Source organism: Bos taurus, chromosome 4 (genome assembly GCF_002263795.3).
Source record: "Bos taurus isolate L1 Dominette 01449 registration number 42190680 breed Hereford chromosome 4, ARS-UCD2.0, whole genome shotgun sequence".
NCBI classification, from domain to species: domain Eukaryota; kingdom Metazoa; phylum Chordata; class Mammalia; order Artiodactyla; family Bovidae; genus Bos; species Bos taurus.
This window is the reverse complement of record NC_037331.1, coordinates 54,551,521-54,573,818: the sequence shown is the minus strand read 5'-3', so window position 1 is coordinate 54,573,818 and position 22,298 is coordinate 54,551,521. Positions and strand designations below refer to the sequence as shown.

The 22,298-nt window shown below is 34.9% G+C and overlaps 1 protein-coding gene across 2 annotated transcripts in view; it reads right to left on the bottom strand.

The window, feature by feature from the left end:
- Nucleotides 1–21,887, bottom strand: part of PPP1R3A (protein phosphatase 1 regulatory subunit 3A) — a 41,760-nt gene extending 19,873 nt beyond the window's left edge. Inside the window, exons 1-2 of one of the 2 annotated variants that reach the window (XM_024990932.2) lie at nt 21,451–21,887; nt 21,090–21,172 (exon numbers count right to left, since the gene is read on the bottom strand). In XM_024990932.2, the coding sequence (XP_024846700.1) occupies nt 21,090–21,172; nt 21,451–21,561 (194 nt within the window). In that variant the 5' untranslated portion in view covers nt 21,562–21,887. Of the gene's footprint in view, nt 1–21,089 lie in introns of both variants that reach the window. The other variant, NM_001205440.2, reaches the window with a different exon arrangement.
- Between the last annotated feature and the right edge of the window lie 411 nt (nt 21,888–22,298).

The following is a 22,298-nucleotide window of genomic DNA, read 5'->3' as shown; positions in this document are numbered from 1 at the left end:
CCCACCTTTCTTTGATTTAAGGCAGGTTTATATAAACAAACCAGTTGAACATTTTGACTAAATCAATCAAAATTCAGCATAAAATCTGATTTGATATTTTTCTGTAATATCAAATTGGTCTTTGGCCAAAGGCAGAACAATGTGAACAAAACACTTGCTTTTAAAATGTGAAACTCTGAAACAAAGAGTGTAGCCAACAGTTGAATAATTTGCTCTAAAGGTGGGTGGGGAAAGAGTAGTGGAGTAGAAAAAAGAAAAAGAGAGCAGAGAAAGGCCATGAAAGAGGACACAAGAAAGAATAGTGCAATTAAGTAAGCCAAGTAAGTGTTTGTGCCAATGTAACACATGAGTGAAGAAATGGATTTGAATTGCTCAGTGTCTGGCATACAGCAAGCAATCAATAAGTATTAGCTATTATTATTACATCAACACTTTACACTTTGCAAAAAAGATGAAATTAATATCTGCATTCCCTGTTGAAACAATAAGAAAAATGTTATAGAGTGAAAGCTGTTCAGTTCTTGAATTAACATACTATGAAGAAGGGAATCAAACTTATATTCCTATTCCCACAATAGAATTAGCTATAGAAGTCATGGAAAGGTATTCAAGTATCTTTTAAAGCTTATACACACACCATGTATGGAAATACAATTTTTTTCTGGGACTTTATATGCTAACCTATATTCATTTTCTTCTCATTTTATTCTAGCCTTATCTAAAAAACAAAACAAGCTTTTACTACTGTTCCTCTACTAAATTTTAGGAGAAACAGACCCTTATTTCTAAACTTATAAACCCTAAATTCTGCAGTGCAGCTCAGAAATCAAGATCTGTTTATCATAATATATTTGTATCTCTACACAAAATTAGTAATATATTTTTTTAAGGTAACAGCTTTATTGAAATAAAATTTACATACCACAAAATCCACCCATTTTAAATGTTTAATTCAGATTTGTTCAATTTACAGAATTGTGCAGTTACCACCCAAATCTAATTTTAGTACATTTCCAGAACCCCCCAAAAGGATGTGACTGTTAGAATCACTCTTTACTCCTCTCCCCAGTCCTAGGCAACCACTAATCTTATTTCTGTCTTAATATATTTGCCTGTTCTGCACTTTTCACACTAAAGAGAATCATGCAATATGTGTTTTTTGCTTCTTCCCTGTTTTATGGAGGAAAATGTTTTTGAGGTTCATCAGTGTTGTAGGATGTATCAATACTTCATTTTGTATTGGTGAATAGTATTCCATTGTATAGATACACTGACTTTATTTACGCATTCACCAGTTGATAGGTATTTGAGTTGTTTCCACCTTTTGGCTCTGGTAGACAGTGCTTCTGTGAACAATTTGCATAGTGTTTGGATGGACATGTGTCTTCATTTCCCCTGGTTAGATACCTAGAAGTGAAATGGCTGGGTTTATGATAATCCTATAATTTCAGTTTCTCCACATTCTCACCAACACTTATTATTATCTCTCTTATTGATTGTTGTCATTATAGTGGGCGTAAAGTGGCATCTCATTGTGGTTTTGATTTGCATTTTCATAGTAACTGGGTTTCCCCTGTGGCTCAGCTGGTAAAGAATCCACCTACAATGTGGGAGACTTGGGTTTGATCCCTGGGTTGGGAAGATTCCCTGGAGAAGGGAAAGGTTACCCACTCCAGTATTCTGGCCTGGAGAATTCCATGGAGTACAGTCCATAGCGTCGCAAAGAGTTGGACATGACTGAGTGACTTTCACTTCACTTACTTTATAGTAGCTAATTATGTTGAGTTCTTTTTCATGCTCTTTGTGTTGCTGTTCAGTTGCTAAGTTGTGTTCAACTCTTTTGCTACCCCATAGACTGCAGCTTATTGATCATTACTATATCTTCTCCAGAGAAATGTCTATTTAAATCTTTGCTCATTTTCAGATTAGGCTGTCTTTTATTATCGATCTGTGAGAGTTCTTTTGGGTAAGACACTTATTAGATACATGATTTGTAAGTCTTTTCTCCCATTTTCACTGTCCTGACTGTGTCTTTTGGAGTGCAGAGTGCTTAACTTTGATAATGTCCAAGCAGTAGAATTTTTAAATTAGCTTTAAGATCTTCGCTAACTTGCCGATACACTACATAGAATCTATTTGATTAAAATTCTTTAAATAGGAAGCAATATTATTTTTAAAATAAATAGTCTCTATAAGTGTAGTTATCACATGCAATTATCTACATCTCATATTCTTGTTCATGTTAATTTCAATACTGTGATGCTAGAAAACATATACCAGTTATTGGTCCTAGCTAATTTCTAGACTGGAGTAGATGTAAGCAGATTCAGAGATGATGCAAACAAATCTACAGATTCAAGAAAAGAAATACAACTGATTTAAGAAGCTTAGAGCACAAACACTGTATTATTCCTCTGGTGCCTTTCACTAGAGGAGATGGAGTAGGCAGGAGGAGCTCATCTGTGCCAAGATGACTCTCCCAGTTGAAAGCTTTTGGATCCCTGATTAAGTAAAGCGATATACATTACCAGGGAATCCTAAGATGAAGTGTGAAGGGCTCACTAAGATAGACTACTATGATTAGAAGAGCAGTATGATGTTTGGGAAGCACAAGATGAGAACCAATATGAACTAAAAGACAAAGAACAGATGACTGAAGAAGTTGGGACACAGGCTGGGATTGCTGAAGGTGTCAGACACAAGAGCTAAATCCTGCAGGGATGCAGTTATGCTTCCAAAGATGGGGATCTCTGCCACACTTGTAACATGATGGCACAGGACTTTATACTTAATGTTCTGAAGAATACAGCTATCAAGTGGCTTTAAAAGGATTCTGTCCTTCTACATTATTATAACTTAGATTGGAAATCAGGCTAAGTTAGAATAATGTTGGACAAAATTTAATGTTTATTCATTCAACAAATAGTTAACTTGTGCTAGGCATCATGCTAGATCATGCTAGAAATTAAACCACTAGCACAAGCTGCGATTGAATCAACTGCCTTCATAGAGCTTACTGTCTGAAGAATGATAAATGAAAACTGGCCATTTAAAATCACAGCCATACCTTTCAGGATTGGGGAAGTATGGAATCCTATAGAAGAAAATACAGTTAACCATTGAACAACACAGGCTTGAACTGCATGAGTCCATTTATATGCCAATTGTTTTTTCAATAGTAAATACTATAGTACTGCCTGAACTGCAGTTGGTTAACTCTGATGATGCAGAACTATGGATACAGAGGAACTGAGTGTATGTAAGGCCAACTATAAGTTATACTCAGATTTTCAACTACAAAGAGGGTCAGCACCCCTGGTATCCTCATTGTATTAAGATCCATAACAGGGTCCATACAGGATCCATACAGGGTCAACTGTAATAAGATCCATAATTCAAACTCAGGGAAGACAATAGCAACTGCGCATGTGCATAGGCTTGCAAAGAGATCAGACTGAAAGAAGATCATATCCTTTAATAAGATTACACACCATATTTAAAAGTTTGATTTTTTTCTGAATTGTAAAATATACACTTTTCAAAAAGTAAATACTTTCTGAAAGCCTATTTCATTCTAAATGGAAAACTTTACCATGCTATTTAATGAGTCTTTTTTCTTTCCCAAGTCATCACAAATGATAGGACAAAATTTCTTTAATAAATGCCCTGTTTGTAAAGCTTACATTTGGTATCTTAATTCCCACAGTCCTTAATGTTGCTATTAATGCTTAAAAATCCCTCATGCCACATTTGCAACAGAATTACTTTATTTGCTAATTTTTTCTTTGTTTAATAGTGTTATTCTTTCGGTGGATATTGAGACTAAGTGATTTTCAAAAATTTTTTAAAAGTTACAACTCAAAATATCTGTGTTTCATCTTTTGTTTATACTGTTCACAACTCATTGCATATCAGAATCAGCTGAGGAGATTTTTAAAAATCTGTGCCTGCAACCCAACCCCTACCAATGAAAGTGTGGTCTTATAGGAGGATCTGGGCAGGAATGCCTTAGTTTTCCCCTTCCGATGTGCACCCAAGCTTAAGAAACACTGCTTTACACTACTGGCTTTTACTATATCAAAGTATGGATAGTGAGAAAATATATCCTTCAGTAACAATACTCTGCTATTAAGATGGAAGGGGAGGCCTGGCATGCTGCAGTGCATGGGGTCGCAAAGAGTTGGACACGAGTGAGCAACTGAACTGAACTGAAGATTTTCTGTAGGGTGGGAGGAGGAGAGGGTATACATAATCAAGTAGGTTAGCATTAATGTAAATTTTATAAAGATTTTACTTCTGCTCCTGTTAGGTCTATAAAACAATTAATTTGTATTTATCACAGATATTACCAATTCATACATCAATGAATTTAAATTTACTGATTTTTTTTTAACTGAAAGGAAATCTAGATGCTATTTAGGATAAGAAACATTAATCTTCTCTACCTTAACAGCTGTATTGTTGATTATAAAATTGATGGTGTTTATTAAGACTTAAACCTGGGATGGTAAAATGTTTTCCATTTGCACTATGTGTCAAATTACCCCAACAATTATTGTAAATGGAAGGACAATAAACTGCATTGCCAAGGACACCAGTTGGTTAGATCCCACAAAAGAGACAATTAGTCTTGAGATGACAATGGTAGTGATGAGGTGACAGTTATGGAAAAAAACAGAATATGCAATGTAATGACTTAAATATATCTGTGGATAATACTGATAGTTTAATGTGTTTGGAGTTTATAATATGTAAAATAATGTTTTATAAAGAAAGATCAAAACTGCATACATTCAGGCCTTTTTTCCTTATTTGCTACAAAAGTGAAGTAACCTGCAAGATTACTTTTACTGTCTTTCCAAATCATCAATGTGAAATGATTTGCTTAATTTATATGTATAGGGCATTGATTTTATGAAGAATATTTTCTTCTCACAGATATCAATTTACATAAACTTATTCAATATTACAATACTCATTATCTATTGTTGGAGCTTCCCTCGTAGCTCAGCTGGTAAAGAATCCACCTGCAATGCAGGAGACCCTGGTTCAATTCCTGGGTCAGGAAGTTTCCCTGGAGAAGGGATAGCCTACCCACTCCAGTATTCTTGGGCTTCCCTGGTGGCTTAGGAGGTAAAATATCTGCCTGCAATGTGGGAGACCTGGGTTCGATACCTAGGTTGGGAAGATCCCCTGAAGGAGGGCATGGCAACCCACTCCAGTATTCTTGCCTAGAGAAGCCTGGCAGCTACAGTCCCTGGGGTTGCAAAGAGTTGGACATGACTGAGTGATTAAGCACAGCACAGCAGTCAATTGTTAGGATAACTGGAACATTTTGAAAATAAAATCATGATAGATACAATAACACAACTGCACCTTCACCAAGACAAAATTGCAACTCAGTCCTTCAGTAGCAAAGATGGATCTAAAAGATAGGATACAGAGATTTGGACAGCCAGAGAAAGCAGAAAAGGGACCCTAAAAGAGTTGATGCCAAAGATAAACTGCCAATGATGTGTTTTCATCTGTACCTATGCTGTACTCCCTCCTTCTCTCAGAGACCTTGTGAGTAGTGATGGATCCTGTGGGAAATAAACCCAAGAATGTGCTGGAGACCTGAAAAGCATGAAAACCTAATGCAAACAGAAGGGGAGATCTTGGATATCCTTAGAATATTTGCAGTGGTTGCTTTGTTCAGCATGGAGCTCTCTCCCCCCAGATTTCTTCATGACTGTCTCTCTTCAAGTCTCTGATCACTTATCATGAAGTAGTCTTTATTTCTTATTCTTCTTGTTCTGCTCTGCTCTTTATATTCTCAATTGCATATATCATCTTTCAAGATAATTTGCTTAATATTTATGTTTATTACCTATTAGTTTTCCTTCCATTAGAATGTAAGCTACATGAGGACAGGGATTATCATTTTTTTTTTTCCATTGATGTATCTCTAGTACTCAGAACAGTACCTGGCACATAGTAGGTGTTTAATAAATATTTGTCGAATGTATGAAGATCATTTATTCTAGTTACTAATCTTTTTTCTACACCCTTTTAATATGCAAGCTGAAAAGCAAAGTTAGAACTTTGCTAGTAATACTTTGACCATTTCTTTTCATCTGAACCAGGATCAATACCCTCTCAATCTTGGTATTATAGAAAAACCATACTGGTGTGATTTCCACGTATCCATCCAAGAGGATAAAGACTGAAATACCTGGACTAACCTTTTTAACAAAATTAAAACATACACGTTAGATTTTGAAGGAAGAATTTGGGTGAAAAAACAATTATAGCAGTAAATTTCCCCTAAGTATCACCAGAATAGTAAAATAAATCAGCCATGAAATAGTATAGAAGTGTCTAAATAAAAAATAATTAGTAGCATAATATGTATATGTTTATTTGCATTAAAGATGACCTATAGCAGAATTCAATTATTGATATTAAAAATGAGAAAGGATAAACTCTACATTTTAAACATTCCATACATATAAAACAGTAATAAACAGTTATGAATGTAGAAAATCTATGTCCCTTCTTATGAACAGTGACCTAGTTCATGCTTTTCTCTCCACTTTTCTCTGATTTATCCTGCATGCACTTTCTGAATTGATATAGCTAAAATAATACTTTGTCCCTGAGCATAGGAACTAAATTCAAAATCCTTGGTCTAACAAGACTGTGCAGTTCTTTCTCAACCTTGTTCTTCAAGTTTGACTCTCATAATTCTTTCTATTCCAGGCAGTCAAATTGATTAACAAAATCACCTACTTATCTATTTGCTCCTGTGTCCACAAATATTTTTTATTCTGTATAAACAGTCTCTTAACTCTTCTCTACCTACCCATTTCAAGATTAAGTTCAATTCCTCTGTGATACTGTTTCTAATCAGGGCAGCCTGCAGTATATCATTTCTCTAACATCTATGTTCATATCTCCTATGATCTCCTCTGTCTGTTTTATTCCATTTGGCACATACGGTCTTCTCATGTTCATAAATATTATCTGTTAACCAAATTAATGCTTGAAAATAGAAGCTAACTAGAAGAAAACAAGGGCTCCATAATTTCTTTATGATTAATCGGCTTAATGGAGCACAGGGAATTAGAGACCTTAATCACAAAATAACTTAAATCACAAAACAACTTTTCATCTTATATATTTCCTGAACTTGATCAAACAAATCCCTTGTTGCCTAAATTTCTTCTTATGTAAATGGAGTGGGCCTTATTGATTACAATGTATAAAAGGGTTCTAGTGGAAGATAATTTTATATCACTTAAGAAATAATAAGAGAGATATTTGAAACATGCATTCCTTAAGTTTATATAATTAGATATTTCTGAATAAAAGAACAAGCTCACATGTTAAAGTAGTAAAATATCATAAATTTAAAGCTGTTGATGGGCTACAGTCCATGAATAAGATGAGAGTCCCACTTGGTTTTGTAGACAAGTTCTAATAAATGTTATAGATGCTCAGGTAAAAACTGAAAGAATGAAAGCAAATTGGTCCAAAATTACCATAAGTAGTCAAGAGATTCTCCAGAAACTGAAGAATAACACAGAAAAAAAAAAAACTCTTATAATCACACCAACATAATTTTGAGGGTTTTTGAAAAATTAATGTCCTCAGAGGTTACAATTAGTCACAGACAAGTATATTCTATTGTACTAAGAAAGACTACCCCTCCAGACTGCTCCATCAATAGCTAAGCTATCCCCAAGAATTCTTCAATTCAGTCTCACAAATGTCATTTTCAGTAGGAACCCATCCATACTTGCATACTGAAAGTTAATTGGACAACAAATGTAGATAATAAAACTTTAATTTTCAGCATTTCATTAAAACACTTCTTATGAGAAAATGAAATATAACTACTTAAAAATACCATGCATTACCTACTTCAATAATACATTTATACTTTGGATGGAAACTTCAGGTTTAATATAGTAAAGCTCTTTAGAATATTAGGAAAATTATAGTAAGACTCTTAGGAAAACTATGAGATGACAGTTGAGGATAGTGATTTCAAAGATTATTAATATATCATTATACATGGGGTTTACTATTATTTTGCCATATAAAATATGTAATTATTTATGCTAATTTCCTAAAAATATGTTTCCTAATTCTTATATCATAAAGAGAAAAATACTATAATTAAAAATTGAAAGCATTATAATATAGTGATAACTACTATTTCCATCTGAGCTTGTTATTTTCACAAAAAATTTTAAATTTACTTTATATTGTGCAAAAATCAGTAATTAGCTACACATCAGAAAGTTACCATTGCTTATGGTTTTCAATGATAAATGCTTTTACCTACAAGAATCAATGCAACTGGACTATTATATACTTTACAAGAATATGGGACATCTTCATATTATTCCTATAACTTTTCTTTAAGTGTAAAATATATAAAGTAATTGTTTAAAGTACTCAACAGAATGTAGCAGATTCATTATTTTATCTTTAGGTAGGTTTTAAGGTTAACCATTTACATACACTGCATTATTTCTCTTTAATTGCTTTTGTTTTTATGGTTTCAAATAAACAAAGACAAAGAATCTGCAGTCTCAAGACAGGGAGGACATGGTTTAGGTGTTTAGGTTTAGGTACACAGGAGGAATCTGGTAGAGGCAAAAGACCCAGTCAAAGGAAGTCATTCAGGTAAAGAAAAGGAGACAGAACAACAGCCAGATCGGAATCCACAGGTGTCAGAATCAGTGAGTGCAGCAAGCAGCAGCGGTAGAACTAACATGAATAATCAGTATTGGCCATGGTCCTGGCAAAAAGAAAGAATGAATGACTCAGTTCTGATCAGTGGACATACAGTATCTGTTTTTGGTCTTTTGTTACTCAACCTGTTGGATTTTTCTATTTTCCCACTGGTCTGGATCGTGGCATGTGTGTGTGTATTTTAAGTTGCTTCAGTCGTGTCTGAGTTTTTGCAACCCTATGGTATGAAGGAAGCCAAAAGCTGACTAATGGATATTTATTTGGGATATTAAGATTGCATGACATTACAGAATAGTAACATTGTAGTGACTCAGTGGGCTTCCCCGATGACTCAGCGGGTAAAGAATCTGCCTGCATTGCAGGAGGCACGGGAGACAGGTTTGATCCCTGGGTTGGGAAGATCCCTTAGAGGAGGGCATAGCAACCCACTCCAGTGATCTTGCCTGGAGAATCCCACAGACTGAGGGTCCAGGCAGACTACAGTCCAAAGGGTCCCAAAGAAAATGAGTCAGTTCTTTAGAAGACAAGAAAGAAGGGAAGACTGAATGATCCTTTAGTATCATATGCTGCTAAGTCACTTCAGTCGTGTCCGACTCTGTGTGACCCCATAGACGGCAATCCACCAGGCTCCCCTGTCCCAGGGATTCTCCAGGCAAGAACACTGGAGTGGGTTGCTATTTCCTTCTCCAATGCATGAAAGTGAAAAGTGAAAGTGAAGTTGCTCAGTCGTGTCCAACTCTTAGTGACCCCATGGACCACAGCCTACCAGGCTCATCTGTCGGATTTTCCAGGCAAGAATACTGGAGTGGGGTGCCATTGACTGTATTAACTTATTTTTCAATTTGATCTTTCTTTGATATCCTGGTACCTGAAAGTAAATTTAGACTGACTACAAGATGTTAATATGGATGATATGTTCAATTCTAAATTCAATTTTGAGTCAATTTAGGCAACAAATATGCAAATATTCAGAGATAAAGTTCCCTCTTATCTGTTGTTTTTATAATATGTAAATATGGTTTTTGTATACTTTATTCTTTATTTTTAAAATAATGTTTATTTATAATCAAATGCACAGTCATTACTTCTGTGGCAACGGAATAGAATATGAGTGCAGAATTAATATGAGTTTGCAAAAGAGAAATCGCATCATCATTTCTTATGTTGATAATTCTTATTTGCATGACTGGAATGATGTCTATGATTTTAAACAAAATATAGAATAAAGGAAGAGGGATTAGGATTGAAGGGGAAATTTAACTTTGGTTTTGGACATAACGGAGTTAATTTGCCACCTGGGTATCCAGATGGAGATAACCAGAAGGTCCCTGAGTTTTAAAGATTGTGAAACCAATAAAACAACTCATCATTAATGTTATAATAAGCATAATTCATTCCTTAATTATTTAGAATGAATACTTTAGGATTTTACCAGACTTTATGGTTATCAGGTTTAATCAGTATTTTTCTTAGAGCTTTTCCACATGAAACCCTTTGTTAGTTACAGTGGGGAATAATGCTTAAACTAATATATTATCACTGACCTCAAGGACCTTGCAGTCCAATCGGGAAGATGGTACACACATAAAAGTTTCTGAAACTTTTGAAAGTGCAGGGAAAGGCCACTGTTGGAAAGGTAGTATTGACAACACTGTGACTAAACATATATAAAGGGGTATAAGACAAAAGTCTTCTTCCTTAAATAAAGATATCTGATAAACAGTAAAGTTTCACTGAATGTAATTTCTTTGCCTGTAAGTTACATCAGATGCAAACATGGCAAACATCAACACTTTTATTTAAGGAGTTGTTTTATTTTGCATCATGGGGGTAGCTACTCTATGGGAAAATATTGCCAGAAATGTAGGTATTTTAAGGAAGCTTGTCAAAGCCATGAAAGGGCAAAAGCAAGTTGCCTAACATGAATAAATCAGCCACAGGAGTAGCCCTGAACTGCATGAGTTTTATGATATTTGTAAATAAATGCCTTGAATATTTGTATAACTGCCATGGTCTCAAACCTAACTTGATTTACCAAAGTTAGCTTTGAATGAGGTATTATTACTAATACAAACAGTATAAAATACTGGAAAATTACTATCTTTGTGAAAAGTGAAAAGCTCATGTATACATATATGTGTACTTTCCACCAAAAAAGCAATGCATCAAGGATGACTTGAACACAGGTGGGCAAAATTACTTATTCTTTCTCCCATGTTAGAAGCTCAGCACAGATATTGAATGTATAAACAAATATGAAGGAAGCTCAAGAATATCAGGAGAAGGCAATGGCACCCCACTGCAGTACTCTTGCCTGGAAAATCCCATGGACGGAGGAGCCTGGAAGGCTGCAGTCCATGGGGTTGCTGAGGGTTGGACACAACTGAGCGACTTCCCTTTCACTTTTCACTTTCATGCATTGGAGAAGGAAATGGCAACCCACTCCAGTGTTCTTGCCTGGAGAATCCCAGGGACAGGGGAGCCTGGTGGGCTGCCATCTATGGGGTCGCACAGAGTTGGACACGACTGAAGTGACTTAGCAGCAGCAAGAATATCATGCTGAAGTGATTATTTTATTCATTCATTTTATGTATATATTGACGTGTTTAGAACTTTTGAAACCCAGGTGGTGCTGGTGGTAAAGAATCCTCCTGCCAATGCAGGAGACATAAGAGACGCAGATTCGATCCTTGGGTTGGGAAGATCCCCTGGAGGAAGGCATGGCAACCCACTCCAGTATTCTTGCCTGGAGAATCCCATGGACAGTGGAGCCTGAGGGATAGTCCATAGGATCACAAAGAGTCTGACATGACTGAAATGACTTAGCACCCACATGTTTAATTTAATAAATACATTATCAACTAGATTGACTATACCAATACTCTGTACATATTAATTCCTTCAAACAATACCTTTAAAATTGTAACACATTGGAGAGAGTAGCATGGAAACATATACACTACCATATGTAAAACAGAAAACCAGTGGGAATTTGCTGTATGACTCAGGGAACTCAAACTGGAGCTCTGTGACAACCTAGAGGGGTGGAATGTGGTGGGAGGTAAGAGGGAAGTTCAAGACGGAGGGGACATACGGATACCTATAGCTGATTCATGTTAATGTATGGCAGAAACCAATACACATTGTAAAGCAATTATCCTCCAATTAAAAATCATATATGGGAAAAAATTGTAAACACACATAGACACAATCAATAATTTTAACATATTCAAATGACTTCTGTTTGTAGACACAGTATTAACCTTTCTACAAAATGATACTTAAATTTAATCATTGAAATTTAAGATAGCTTAAATTTCAGTTGGAAGTATTACATTTGAGTTTTATAAATCTATTCAAACTTTCTTTTCAGTGTACTCATAAAATTATATTATTGAATGAAATTGAATTAAAAATTAGATTTCTAGAAAATAGTAATGATTATTCAAAATTATTCATTATTTGTCTAAGAGAGCTTCAACAAATCTAATACAGCTAACTTTACATGTAGGATTGAGGAATAAATGGAATGATCTTCTGAAGTACTTTTAATTTTGTAATTTAGTAAAATAAAGTCTATTCCCTTCTCTGACTTCAACAGGAGTTCAATAATCAGGACTCAAAGGTAAAGGAGGTAGGATTGGGAGCGCTTCTTAGCTAGCCTACTCATCCATTCAGCTTCCCTAATAACCATGGTTCTGGCAGTGCACAGTCCTTATAATAGTGCTGTCATTCACTGCTTGGTGATGATCTTTTTCTTCTTTGACTTTTGCATTGAAATACTACAAACTAGCTTATTAGTTTAATAGTTAGGAACTCGAGGGGAGATCTAAGTTTATTGAGCTTATTTGACATAGCAAATAGAAATCAGTCACATAAACAGTGTAATTCTAACTTTAAGTAAAAGGATAGGAACTCCAACATTTATTTCAATTGAGAATCAGCATTAAAAATGACAAGATTAAAGACATAGAACAACAGGAATGACTACATGAAAGATATAGAATTTCCTGAAATAATACTTTACTAAAGAATACAATCTCTCCAGGAGATGTTTAATAAGAGAATATTATAAGCATTTGGTTTGGGTAGTTTTCAGAATAATTTTGCCTGAAAGAAAAGGATAGAATTAGATGGCCTCTCCTACAATACAATTCAAGGAAGACTGTTCAGATCAAGTGCTGTATTAGCATTGGTAAAAATGATTATAATTTCATTTACACTAAAACACAATAGTCTTATATACATACTCAAGATTACATCTGAGGATCATATTTTTTTTTTCTGCTTGTACCTGAATGTAATTTTAAAATTTGGTGAGATTTTTCAATTGGTAAAATATTCAAGATATTTAAGTAGTTACAATATATTATTTTAAGATTAATCACCAGGAGAAGATCTTATTAAAATGAAAAAATACTGTTTTATTTCCTATATGGCTTATGAAGCTGAAAGTTACCCAAGCAGTTCTATGTAATCTGTAATTGTGTGAAGACATCTATAATAATTTTTAAAAGTGAAACCAGTTTGGGATTTTTCTTATAATTTCATCATCAATAGGTTAGCTTTGTATTATGGTTTAATTCTGTAAAATAAGCAAAGTACCATCAGTGTTAAATGGGCTATAAAATCTGTTTCACATAATTAGTAAAAGCATCTACAGTTTGGCATGCTTTATAGATTTAAACCTTGGGGATATTTTGATCTTTTTTACTTTGCAAATTTCAAAAGGAGTGAATGAAATTCAAATCCACAGCTGCACACAGGGCAAATCATTGTCTTACGATGTTTGAATCCCATTTCTAGTTGTAATTTGAATAGCACTGGTATGCAATACAGACAGACTGTTTTCAGGGTTAACTATAAGGGGAGGGAACAATGAAATTTCCTAAGACAGGTTTTTTTAATGAACAGTTGGTCTCTGTTACTAAACAGTGCTGTGTAACAGTCCAATGTGGCAATTTATTTCTATTTATCATAAAATCTTTAAACAGCAGGATGGTCTGATTAAGGTTTCCAAACCAGTTACTATTTATATGAGAGTGAAAGTGTTAGTTGCTCAGTCGTGTCTGACTCTTTGCGACCCCATGAACCATAGCCCTCCAGACCCCTCCATTCATGGAATTCTCCGGGGAATAATACTGGGAGTGGGTTGCCATGTCCTTCTCCACGGGATCTTCCCAACCCAGGGACTGAACCTGAGTCTCCCAATTGCAGGCAGGTTCTTAAGTGTCTGAGCCACCAGGGAAGCCCAAAGGTTTCCAGTGTTTTCCCACTGGGGAATCGAACCCTGGTCTCCAGATTGACAGGTGGGGATACTCACCACTATACTAACAGGAAATTGCAGCATTATTTATATAATAGATAATAATACTACCGTGCCAGTTACCCAAGAAAAGTTATTAGAGAAGCAGAATAAAAACCTGAAAAGATTTGAGAGCTATGTCCTGAGGACCCTTTTCTTTTTATACAGTGGTGGTGTACAGAAAATGCTTTAAAAGCAGAGAAATGATTAAAATTCAAAGGTGTATAATATATCTTCTTAGAGGAAAAAACTATATCAAATTAAATTTCACTCTCTATTCATGTTTATATACAGAGATGATAAAATGAAACTGTATAGCCAACTCAGTTTTTAGTCCAAAAGAACCATCTTAAGAACTACCTTAAGGAAAAAACATGTTGTAGTTCATTAAAAAAAATACCTAGTTTCTGACTGATGTTCCAAAAATTTTTTGTAGCCCAGAAGTTTCTGGAATTTGGGAATCATTTTTCCCCCATAGTAGCAATACTATAGAATATAGTTTCCCTAGTTAGTGCCCCCAAACTTGTTGAAAAATCCATAATTCTAAAACGTGTGTGTGTGTTAGTCACTCTGTCGTGCCTGACTCTTTGTGACCTCATGAACTGTAGCCCACCAGGCTCCTCTGTCGATGAGGTTCTCCTGGCAAGATTACCGGAGTGGGTGGCCATTTCCTTCTCCAGGGGAACTTTCCCACCCAGGGATTGAACCTGAGTCTCCTGCATTGCAGGCAGATTCTTTACCAACTGAGCTACAAAACTATGGATTTATACTAACCTGGGTCTAGGTAGCAGGAATGATATTGAGGGGAAAAAAAAACATTTCTCCATTAATTTTGGTCAAAGGACTAGCCATATACAAGATTTTAAAATATGGAATTTATCACCAATGCCATTTTGAGTATCTACAAAGTGTCAGCAACTGGGATAGATGTTTATATATGTTAGCTAATGAATTTCTCATAGCAGCTCTGCCAAGTAGAAATTATATCCCTTTTTTACATCTGAATAAAATGGATACAAAGTGTAATTTATCCAAGTTCATACAGCTACTAATTAGTAAGAATGAAAGCCCAAATATGCCCTACTTTACTGCTTACACTGTTTCCAATATGCCTTATTGCTTTTGGAATCCTCCTTCCCTCCCAAATATACACACATACTCCAGACCCCCTGGGCCCTCCTGCTTCTGTGGAGCTCTTACCAGAACTCTGTACTCAACTCTGCCCATAGTGCTCTCTTCTCTAAAATTATCCATTTCCATTGTCTCAATCCAAACTCAAAGCCCATTTGTGCAGTTGACTTTAATTGGGTATAAGGTAGGTATAGTCCCTTCTGTCCTGGAGGTGTCTGTATTCAAGAAGAGGAGTTTTGTGTGTGTGTATCATGTAAATGTGTGCATACGCATATAAACACACACATACCTATATCTGTATGATCTTTTAAGTCTGACAACACAGTGGGCAGTCAGGCCCTCTTCAGGTGTCTGCCCTTAAGGTAACTGCCCTTACACTATTCCTGTTGGCCTGTTGGGGTGAAACCTTGGAACAAGGACAGGAGTCATGGTCAGCAGAATTGGAAGAAGGTGAAAAACTTGTGTCCCACTTCACAATCATCTTTTGCCTGGAGCTTTATTGGCCCCGTGTTCTTGGCCCCCGCTCCATTTTTACAGGCTGCAGATGGGCTTCAGGTGGGAAATTAGGCTCGTAGAGATCCCAGAGGATCCATTTGAGGCCTGGCATCTATAGTGATCCCCTTTAGCTAGGGCTTGAGAGAAACTCTTGAGTGATGAGACCCTCTTCTTCTCTCAGAAAAGGTTCAAAACTACTCTAGGGAAAGTCAAGGCTTATAGGAGTATGGATTTCCCATAAGACCAGGAAGCCACAAAGCCCTGGTAGATCTCCAAGGAAACTCTAAGCTAGTTGGCTCCTTGTTGTCAACCAGCCGGCAGTTTCCAAACAGTCCTCTTGACGGGTCCTGTGCAGCTGTGTTTTATGTTTCCATGTGGCCTTGCCAGAGGTCCCTCCCTTAAACAGACCAGGGTTCCACAATTAGTTAGGACTCAAAACAGGTTGGTTATGGAATATATTAAGTCCTAAAGGCTTCATGGGGCTATTTACACTTCTTTGGACTATTTCCAGGACTCCAGATTATACTGTAAGTGTAAATTAAGGAAGTCTCACAATGCTATAGCTCTGACTGGAACATGCAATGTGAGCATATATTAGGCACCATTTTCCAGTGTTTTTCTTGGCCTCATTTTAACAGTTTACCACCCTGAAAGATAAACTCTCTGTAATCTTCAAGTCATACTTTAGAAAGCCTCTCTCTCATTCCTATTCTTGAATGTGCCTGTTTCTATTATTCTTCAGGTACTGAAGAGTGATCTTTTTTTTTCCTTTGGCCTTGAAATCTTTCAGGAATTTATTTGCATTCACCTGGCCAAGTTATAAATACCATCCAACACCTATATCATGCCATTTCATTACTTAAAATAATAAATTGGTTTCACTTAATAAAATACAAGACCATATGAAGTCAGTCTGTGTACCCAACAGTTGGGAACATTTAGCAGCTGTTGGTAGGGAAAAGGATATGCTGAAAAGGTCAGTCCCCTGGCCAGTACTCAAGACCAGTTATTGATCACAGATTTGAGAAAACTCAAAATGTAATGTAAGTGGTTCTTATTTTTCATCTGTGGCTTCCCTTGTTTACCTGAAGAATCTGAGCTTGGCTTTAATGTTCTCTCCCCTCACCCCCTCTGCTCTCAGCCCCTGTGAGGACTGTTTCCTTGGGGCCTCTGGTCTTCACTGAGTCATGTTTCCAACCTTGTGCCTAACAACACAGTACCTGAAACACAGGCCCTTAATAAACACTTAGGGAATGAATTTTGAAACCCTAACAAGAAGACTATGATGTCAGAAGAAATAACACAAGTCCAAGAACCAAGAAATTAGCTGAACACAATTTGATAATAATGATGGCAATTATATTTGAGTTTTGATAGCTATATATATGCCCAACACTTTACTAGAAGCTTTAAAAATATAATCTCATTTTATGTTAACTTAATCATCACAAGACTGGACAAGCACCATTGCCCCTATTTTACATATGAATAAATAGCGGCTTTAAGAAGTAAAATAATATGTCCATAGCCACATAGTTATTAAGTGAATATTAACTGGGATAAATATGTATTATGAATATTATAAATATGTATTATGTATTATGAATATTATAAATATGAACTGGGATAAATAACATTTGTTCAATGCCTCAATTAAGCCTTTTTTAACCCTTTTGATCTAGTCCTTATTTTTTTAATTTATTAAGCATGAAAATTTTAATAGTCATTAAGATCTTTTCCAACTTTAAGATATTCCAGATATCAGGTAACATACATCTCAAGAAAACTGACAATTCAGTGGGTTTCCCTTGTTGATTAAAATCCTGAAAAAAAAACAAAGAAAACTGCTCTCCAAAACAGAAATTTCAGAAACTTTGAAAAGAAAGAAAAGAGAAACTTTTGGATAGTTTGGGCCTCCCTAGGGTTTTTTAGATCCACCTAAAGCTAGAGTTAGCCTTGGCTTTTTACAGGAGTTATTATTTTCTGATAACTTACTATGTGCCATACACTAGGCCAAAACTTTGTATGTATTATTTTACGGACATCTCTAACAATCTCTATTAGATTCTAATTGTTATTCACAATTAACAGAAGGGATATTGAGTTTAACTTGCAGAAGGTCACACAGCTAGCATGCAGTGCAGCTTAGACTCAAACCCAGATATGTTTATCTCTGAAACCCAAATTTTAACTTTGGAGGTATATTGCTTCTGCATGTTATTTTTAGTTTATTTATCTAATATATCTAATATTACTTATGTCAATTTTATTTAATTCTTTTGGTCACTTATTTTGAAATAATGTTCATGGGACATAGATCAGCAGTGTGCTTAGTTTGTTTGCTAACACATACTCCAGTACTACATATGTGGTGACACTTATCAAGTATCTCATGATGCATGCCTTTCAGTGCAATTAAATACCTCTGGGTCACTCTCGGTCACATGCCTATGAGTTACAAATTCTCTTTTCCTCCCCCACTAGATATTTCTTTTGATCCAAAGGGGATAGATTAATAAGAATAAAGAAAAACCAAAAACAAAAAAATCAGACAACCACATCAATGTGGAGGTTTGCAAACTCTGACCTGAAAAAATCTTCCATAGAGAAGACATCATGCCTAGGGTGACTGACATAACAGAAATCCTACCTCACTAAATGTGTTCCCACAGTTCATTCTGTACTGTTTAGAAGAGATTCTTGATGCTTTTAGAAGATACAATCTCTGAGATCCTGAAAGCAAATTAACTTTGGGATCAAGAGGAATTCACTTTAGTTGCTACTCTCTACGTTAAGACAGACTTATTTTCAGTCTAACTCTGACTTATATTACATACTATTATTAATCTACCTGCATATATGAAGTAAAAATTGACATATATTTCTCTTCTGCATTTGTCTTCTCAAACAACTGACCGCTAAATTAAATTACAAATTAAATTACAAAATTCTGTAACTTTTGAAGGGAGGAAGATATTTTAGAAGCTGTAACTTTTTTGATCAAATAAGTGTTAGTGAATTTTTGCTTTAGCCGAGTACACATTTCGTAAAGAAACACTAATAAGATGTGCTATTTTTCCTTAACCAAATTCTTCACAATGAAATCCAACTGCAATATTCATTTAGAAATTCGATAATGCTCTCTTGTGTGAGTTTTAGGAATATTTGAAACCCCATTGCATATAAATTATATCATGGAAAAGCTGTATAAATATTCTATTATGGCACATGCTGTTCTAAGGATCTGTCAGGATTTCCTTTATACACTCCATTTTGAGTGGTATATAAATCAGATGTAAAAATTCATGTTGGACTGAAACTTAGCACAAAAGGCCTTCTCCAGAGGCAAATGCATTTTTTTTTTTTCAAAATGTGGTTTGAATTATGTTGGTCATTTTTAAGTTATAGAAGTGCAGAAAATGTATTTGTGGTTTTGAAGGAGAGAGATTTTTTCCATTTTTATAACTCATTAGGAAACTTTACAGGCCTTTAGACCATTTTGTGGTTTAGTTCTTCTCAAGTTTTTCCCCAAAGCAATATTAAAACTTGAATGGTGTCCGCTATGAACCTAACAATTACTGTTCTGAATATAAATGTGGGTATGGATATATATCCAGTTATACATATCTTAGACTAGGAGAAGTTTCAATAATATCAAGACTGGGGTAGATTAGGCCTAGCAGTTATCCATTTTTGTCCTTATTTTCAAGTCAAATTTGGTCTATCAAAGGAATCCTCTATCTTTACCATAGTTCAGCTTGTAATGCTTATAATTTTAAACTGCATTTCTAACTTGCAGAAAAATCCAGAGTTAAACACTCCTTCTTTTATGAGAGCTTTGACAATACGGCTGTGCCTTTTTTAAATTTTGCTTTTCTCTAATATATAGACCAAGTTGCAGCCTGTACATTATTCACTGATGATGATTTTATTTGTATTTAATATGTGTATGTTTATGTATACAAATTAGTTTATTAAATAGTGTTGAACATATTTTGTCTACATAGCTAACATGTTGCTGAGTGATCTCATAAACATAAATTATTTTAGCACACAGATTATGATTTTATTATTTCTCAATAGCATCAGTTAAAACCTAAGAAAGTTTATTTGGACTGAGAAAGACAGCACAACTCACAAAGTCAGGTAAACCAATCTTTAAATTACTTTAAAGGATAATGAAAACAGAAATATTTTATATGATTGAATTGTTTCACTTACATTATATTTAGTTCATTAATGCATTAGAATAGCACATTTAGTGGTTATTATTTATTATCATATAATAGATCAAGGCATTAGAGCATGAAAGATTAAAAATTTTCCAGTGTAATTCTTTATGTTTTTATTTATTTCCACTTAGAATCTGGATGTCTTGATTCCTAAAACAGTTCCCTTTTCATCATATTACACTATTTCTGGTGCAGTTACTAGAATCTTTGGGTCTAATGACAGTTAGGATGGACCATCCAGAAAATAATCAAGCTTTTGCCTGTGGCTGGTAGAGCAATGTGATTTTCCTTTGGGACACTCTGAGGAGCAGGAGACATCCATCTCCTCCTGGATGTTTTATCTACTCACCTACTGTCATGGAAATGAGCCAACTCTACAATAGAGAGAACGAACTGAATACCCATTTATTTTTATTTTATTTTATTACATTAACAGGAGAGCAAGGTTACTAATGAAGGGTCATATCCCAAATCTCTAATCTATAAAGCTAATATCCTTATTTCTACTTGGGTCATTTTTTTTTATTCTGCTCCATTTACTTTTACTAAATTATACTACTTTGTGTTCTATAATGTTACATTTGGTTATAATTATAAATTTTTATGGATAATTCATATACCACTCATATACTACTTTCTCTTAGCTTATCACTAAAGTCATCATAGCTCTTAAAATGTAACTAAATATGTGTTACTCCAGACATCCCTATACAACTAAATGTCATTGAAAAGTTTGAGGGGAAGTCTATGAATTTCTGAGCACTAGGTACATATTGAAACACAGTTTTATGCTCATCAGAAATGTTTTTAAGTACGGCAATAGTATTTAAAATATTAAACATAAATATACTTTAAATGGCAAATAAACAGTTTTACATGTTAAGAATCTAGATTCCATTGTTTGAATTTAAGCAATTTATAGCTCATTAGGTAGGAAATATACATATTGCACTCCCCGTGCTATCTGTTACATTATACCCATATTTTCCTTATATCTGGAGGAGAGATGACACAGTACTATTATCCAAACATCACTGACCTTGTTAAAGCCCAGCACCATTGCTTTATACATAACAAGACTATATTTTTAAACAGTATGGCTATTTCTTGGTAGTGAAATAAAGAATGACTTTTAAAAACTTTAAAATTATGAAAAGTAATGATGTAAGATATAGCCTCACCTTGATTTTACCTTTAAGCAGCCTTTTATTTGTCTATTAGGAACATCTTCCTGTAGTTTTTCAGGCTCCGGCTCTTGTTCTTTCTTTTGACAAATCAATACATAATTTGTGCCATTATTATTTGACCAAAATGTACCAACAGAAGTTTCATAACGTATACAAAACTCAACTTTACTGCCATCTTTTTGGTAAGGAGGAACCAATGATATCTTAAAGGAGAACTGGTCAGTTTCACCATCACATGAATTTGGAATATATTCTGCTAATATATCATAATATGACTGCCAGTCATCTAAGGACATTCTCACATATACTAACTTCTCAAAAGAAACATTCAAAACTCGAATAATGCCCTTCATACTTGTAGATCCAGGAGGATACTCGGTTGATTCCAGTATTGCTTTCTGTACTTGAAGTTGTTGCATAAGATCTTCTTTTGAAGAAGGCAAGCCAAATTGTGGAGATAAAACATATTCTTCTGTGTGGAAAACGTCCTGCCTTAAGTCAAAATCAGCTGAACCACTCGGTAATTCCCAGGAATCAAATTCTTTAACAGACACAAGATTGAGTCCAAAGGTATCAGCAAATGAAACTCTTCTTGCACCTGATGGTGGAGAGTCCAGGTAAAGGTCTTCAGATGATTCAGAACCTCGTCTGCTAGGTTGTGGGGAGAATCCAGGTCTGAAGGTAGCTTTAACTTCTTCATCTTCAGAAAGAGAATCAGATAAACTAGGAACTTCTAAAAAGTTATCTTTGCTAATCTGACTAGGTTCTTCAGAAGGCTCCATTAGGCTCTCTGATATCAAATAAGGGAGAACTGTATAACTAGTAGAGGCTGATATTTGAGACACTGAGGCTTAAAATAAGTATAAGGTTACAGTTGACATTGCAAAAAGGAGTCAGCTCTATAAATAGGTCTGATGGCGTGTAAACTATGCTTGCTTGCCTCCAAAGGCCTTTAATATGATAGCATCCACATTAACTCTCGGCAGCATGTTTCAGATTTAACTCTTAATTTTTAAAATTGAGTGTGTTTATGAGTTCTAAAGAGACATCTTAAATCATTTTCTGCTGTGTTCAAAAATCTGAAACTTTAGAATAAAATATTACTTTAACCTGTTGATATTAAAAATTAAAAATTGAACCATTTATTTTAAAAGAGAATAAAAATAGTATCACAATACTAAATATGTAGTTTGAGTTCGATCC